This window comes from Populus nigra, chromosome 7 (assembly GCF_951802175.1).
Source record: "Populus nigra chromosome 7, ddPopNigr1.1, whole genome shotgun sequence".
NCBI lineage: Eukaryota > Viridiplantae > Streptophyta > Magnoliopsida > Malpighiales > Salicaceae > Populus > Populus nigra.
This window is the reverse complement of record NC_084858.1, coordinates 3,926,845-3,932,184: the sequence shown is the minus strand read 5'-3', so window position 1 is coordinate 3,932,184 and position 5,340 is coordinate 3,926,845. Positions and strand designations below refer to the sequence as shown.

Sequence of the window (5,340 nt, the reverse complement as noted above, 5' to 3'; positions counted from 1 at the left end):
TCATGGTTTGGTAAGCTGTTACCCATGTTAAGGCATGTCATGAAAATTGGGTTTCTGTATTTATCACCTCTTCATACTCAGCTTCCGCACACCGCTCTCTTCACACTCAGTGCCACCTCCCACTTCAATGGGAAAAACCTGCGTCTTACACTTGTTGTTTGGGCTGTAAGCTACTTCACACCAGTAACATTCCCCTTGGGCTCATTTTTCTGCTCTTTCAGTGATTTTCTGGCAGGGTTGGTGTTTTTGGGTTGATTTGTTCAGGTTCGGTATTTTGTGTGTATGCGGGTTGGGTGTCTTTGGGAGTAAAAAGGGAGATGGGTTGATGGCGGTTGTTGTGTTTATAGGCAAAGGTTGGTTTTGAGAGTTTGAACTCAACTTGTTCAATGGCCTCATCCAAATTCTTTGGTTTAGTTTGAATAGCAGCGTATTGTAGATCAGGTTTCTGGCCTCCTATAAAGAACTCTTAAGGCTGAATAATCGGTCAATGGTACTCTTGTCCTCGTATCACCAAACTGCTCCAAATATTCATAGAAATCCCAATCTTGAACTTGCTGCTTGAATGTAGCCGATATATATTTTTTAGCCCATCTTCCAAATCTAGCACGTAACATAATCTACCCGCTGAACAAAAGGAAGACCAAATTTACCAGCCATGTACGATTGGTGCCATATTAAACCTAGGGAATTCAAACTTAGGGTTGGCCATAGGGTTTATAATCACACCACTACACTCCCAAATGAGCCAAGATTCGTAGACCCAAATCTTGGAGGTTAACTATATAAGGTGGTGTGTGTGGAATATGGGAAGGAGCACATGTGGAACAAGTGGTTGGTTAGTGAAAATGGTGTCCATAGGGTTCTGTTGGGGTAGGCTCTGAGTTGCAACTCCTTTATACTGAGCTTTAGTTGAGAATCCAGGCCATAGGGCTTGGTTCGGTTGCATCATTGAAGCCAAGGCAGGGGTAACTCCGATGGGACTCTCAACAGGGGTACCCCGAACTGATATGGGATGGTTGGTATGTGTGGAAACCTTAACAACAACAGCGTTGGTGTCTAGGTTAGTACTAGAACCTTCAATGGGAGGTCCTTCCCCCCCCCCCCCCCCCCATTTTGAGTAAAAGTTTCTGCAGATCTTCTATGCCAGTCTTAGTTTGGCTTGTTCAAATCGGGATTCAATAGAATCAATCCAATTTTGATACTGGATTGTTGCAATTCAGAATAATGAAAGGTGTTCAAGTAACACAGCACAATAATTTGAACATCCAGTTCATTGTCAATGACTATACATCCATTTCTTTGCCAAGAAAAAAACAAAAAGCAGGTCAGTTGTATCTTTAGTTCTGTACCGTACAGAATTAAATCAATAGGAGAACGCCTCACTCTTTACTTTTGCCCTATTTTATTCAGATTCTTGGTCTGCACAACACATCGTTTCTCGGTCTCAAAACCAAGTTTATCCAGGTCAGTTGCAATTCCGATAGAGCCATATAGAATATTTTCTATGGTGTTTGATGGCACTCCCTGAGTTTTCAAATTCCTGCAATTGTAGCCATGAATAACATTTTGCTGGAACTCAGTCCTCACAGTTTTGCTCTCAGCATAAAGCTTGTGAAGCCTTTTGTGGTGATTATGTGCTGGATACCTTTTTTTTGGGTGCTGAAACAAGGTTTAAATACGAGTGATTGAAATTGAATTATACAATAGAGTAAACTCCTCTCTCCCATTCCTCTTTATTTAAGGTGTAGTTGTATTTTAATCCAAGTCTCTTCAAAGATCTCCATAAAAGCCTTACCAATTAATCAACTAACTATAACTAGAGAAAGACGTCTCTGAAACAATGATATGTGGAAAAACAATTCGAGATAGGTAGTCAACATCAACAAATTCCCCCAAAAAAGAACAATGGGAAGGGAACTTAAACCTGCCAAGTGTTAATCAGGCACACCTGCATGCTGGCTTGAAGTGGCCTCGTCCCTGCTCACACCACAGCGCCGGCCAAAATACAAAAGCTAGAGTTCTACTTTCTAGAAATTTTGGGACACTGCAATCTTCAGAACCTTTTGAGTTCTTGAAGATACAAGAAAATGTTGGCAGTTGGCTGTTAAATTTGTTGAACATAAAATCAATGTGGGCCTAAGCTGCACCACAATTGAGAAAACAGAATAAAAAAGGGGGCTAGCAAAATTTGCTTCGATTGAATCAACAACCGTGAACATTTTCAGCTGGAAAGTCATGGCCATCAAAAGTGGATACTTTCTCATGTGTTGAATGATCCCTAGTCCCTACATTTAAATTAAAGGTAAAGAAAGAAAAAGGGAAAACCTCAAAAACGGCCCCGGTAATCTCAATTTTGTAGGGATGTGATTTCCATCCATAAATAATCGTGGATTTCAGGCTTATCTTTTATATATACAACATTGTTTTGTAGGGATCTTAACATTTCATGTTAAAGAATTCTAATAGAAGGCCCTGATTGAGTAATCAAAATTGTTTAGGAACAAAATTGACAAAAAAATAAAATTATATGAGGATAAAATGATATTAACTTAAAAGCTGGGGATATTCCAAGGCTTGCCTTAGAAAACTTACATCCTTAATCACAGCCAAAATGATTTGAATTTCTTTCATGTCTTGAAATTGCAAAACAAATGTCAAAGTCCCTCAAGGAGTGTGGATCAAAATCTGTAGCAATACAAGACATCGAAAACCAAAAAGATTAGAAGTGTTAAAGTGAAGATTCTTAGTTACAATTTAAAAATGGGAGGGTAATGATATGTAATAAAGGCAAGCTAGCTCTGCAATCTCTCCTAATCTGTCTTGTCCCTTAAGGCTCTCGAGAAAATGAATAGTGTAGGTGAGCCCTTACTGTCCACTCCACAGACAAAACTTCCACCTAAAGCACCCTTCTTCTTGGAAAAAAGAATATTTACCTCTGCTTAAAGACCCTTCAACCAAATCCAACTCAATTACATCATATCTACATAATTAGTATTATGCATAAGAATTTGAAAAAGAATCGATTGCCTATGATAGTACTCTATTTCTTCAAATATACACTTGATAATGATGTATTATGCTACTAATTAATCTACTATCATTTGGCATTACCCTTTAAGACATGGTAAGTATTGTATTGATTACACTAAAAATACCTCTACTTAAGTATATCTGTCTTGTCAGTGTATACAAGGATACTAAATCAACGAGACTTGGTATTTAGCTAAAATAAATTTGTCGAGATACCAGCTTAAGAAAATATCCATCTACCAGAGGAGGCCCATGTAGTCATCTATCAAATACACACGCTCAAAAATGAGATTTCGATACCATAATTTGTGGTCATGTTCATTTTGAGTAAAGGTGAAAAAGAAGTTATGGGGATTTTTCAAAGTTAAGTCTTCATTCAACAAAGATGAAATCCTCTTTTTACCTTAATGATTAAAGGAGATTAGGCAGATTGGTCATTCAGCTCAATTTAGTATTTGTTTTTGTTGTGAAGTAAGCAAGATGGTTTCACAGCTTTAAAGCCAGCTTTTGTTTCTAACCACCTACAATAAGAGAAAGAAAGCAATCATACCAAAGAGAAAGAAGAGCAAAGAAACAAGAGAGACACAAGGTAAGGAAGCAGCAGCAACAGCAGCAGCATTACAAGAAAGAAGAGAAACAAAGAGGGTAAAATGACGACACAAAAACCAATATTGGAGCAACAACAATCACAGATGCAGATCAGAATGATGAAGAACTCAGGTATTATCAGTAATATCAGTGAAAGCCCACTATCAAGGGATGATAAGGATGATGAGATGTCAAGATCAGCAGTGGCTATGTTTAGGGCGAAAGAAGAAGAGATTGAGAAGAAGAAGATAGAAGTCAGAGACAAGGTTCATGCTCACTTAGGACGTGCGGAAGAAGCAACTAAACGATTAGCAGAAATTCGTGAAGTAAGTTTATCATAATAATTACATATTATTTACTTATTATTATTATTATTATTATTATTATTATTATTATTATTTCTTACACATTTTACTTGCCATCAATTCCCCCTTCGTTTAATATATATCTGCGTTGCTGTGGGGAGATCACAGCAAGGAAAATTTAATTTAATTTCTTTTTTCTTATAAATATGTGCTGTTTTTTTTTGTGTGGAGATTATTGTGATTTTTACAGGGAAAAAAAAAATATTTTGTAGGAGCTTGAAGCCCTGACAGATCCAATGAGGAAGGAAGTTTCGATGGTACGTAAGAGGATTGACACAGTCAACAGGGAGCTGAAGCCTCTAGGACTGAGTTGCCAGAAGAAGGTGAGATTAAGATTTTGGCTTGTTTCTTTTGCAACGATAAAGACAATAAACAAAATCAGACAGTCCAATGCTTTTACTAAATTATCAAATAAAAACTCAATTATCTAGAATTTGTAGAATAGTTTAATGGATTTTCAACTGCATGATCACTACGGCAGGACTCTAGTTTGATCCTGTTGCCACCTTAAGAACAAGAAAAACTTCATGGAATATTTTAATGCTTCTTAGTTAACTTTGATCACAAATTTATACACTAGTTAATTATGCATGAAGCGAAGGATATGAGTGGCCTCTCAGAATATTTATATGATTCCAGGAAAGAGAATACAAAGAAGCCCTGGAAGCCTTTAATGAAAAGAACAAAGAAAAAGCTCAGCTGGTTTCCAAGTTAGTGGAGGTAGTTAATTATTATATTAGTTCTTATAAACTTGATTAATTGATGCTTGATTAGTACTTGATCTCGATTTTAATTACTAACATATTTCTTTCTCTTCTTTTCTTTTTATCAACTGGTTGGTTAGCTGGCGAGTGAAAGTGAGAAACTGAGGATGAAGAAACTGGAGGAACTGAGCAAAAATATTGAAACTTTAAGCTGAGGTTTTGCAAATAGCAATAGCCAGCCATTGTTGTGCTAATTTGTTGAAACTAGAATCGTGTCCTTGGAGTTTGGTGTACATCTCGTTATTTCTATGATTTTTATTTTCGAATTTCAGTGGTTTTTTCATGAACATTTTCTCTCATAGTTATAAGACGTTATTAATTAAGGCTCGAGTTGGAGATTGGTCGGGTCAACCAATATATGATCTAAACTCTAAATTAATAATTAAATCATCAAAATATAAGTGCCCACCATAGAGGTGGTGGGCGCTCCTCACATGTAAAATTTAAACGTTCTCATTCCTGTAGTCAAATTCAAATTCAAGAAATGTTTCTTCAATCTTGAAACTGGTTTGAATCAAGATTTCCTAAATGTATCAGTAACAAGCCACCAAATTTCGTTGTTTGCAGTCATGATGTGCATTTTCAAATCTTGC

At 36.7% G+C, this 5,340-nt stretch overlaps 1 protein-coding gene across 1 annotated transcript; it reads left to right on the top strand.

Annotated features, from left to right (window-relative positions):
* The first annotated feature begins 3,449 nt into the window (after positions 1–3,449).
* Positions 3,450–5,034, top strand: LOC133698365 (uncharacterized). The gene is made up of 4 exons (XM_062121261.1): positions 3,450–3,944; positions 4,196–4,306; positions 4,623–4,703; positions 4,828–5,034. The coding sequence occupies exons 1-4, from the start codon at positions 3,681–3,683 to the stop codon at positions 4,900–4,902; spliced, it is 531 nt and encodes a 176-aa protein (XP_061977245.1). The 5' UTR covers positions 3,450–3,680; the 3' UTR covers positions 4,903–5,034.
* The last annotated feature ends 306 nt before the right edge of the window (positions 5,035–5,340 follow it).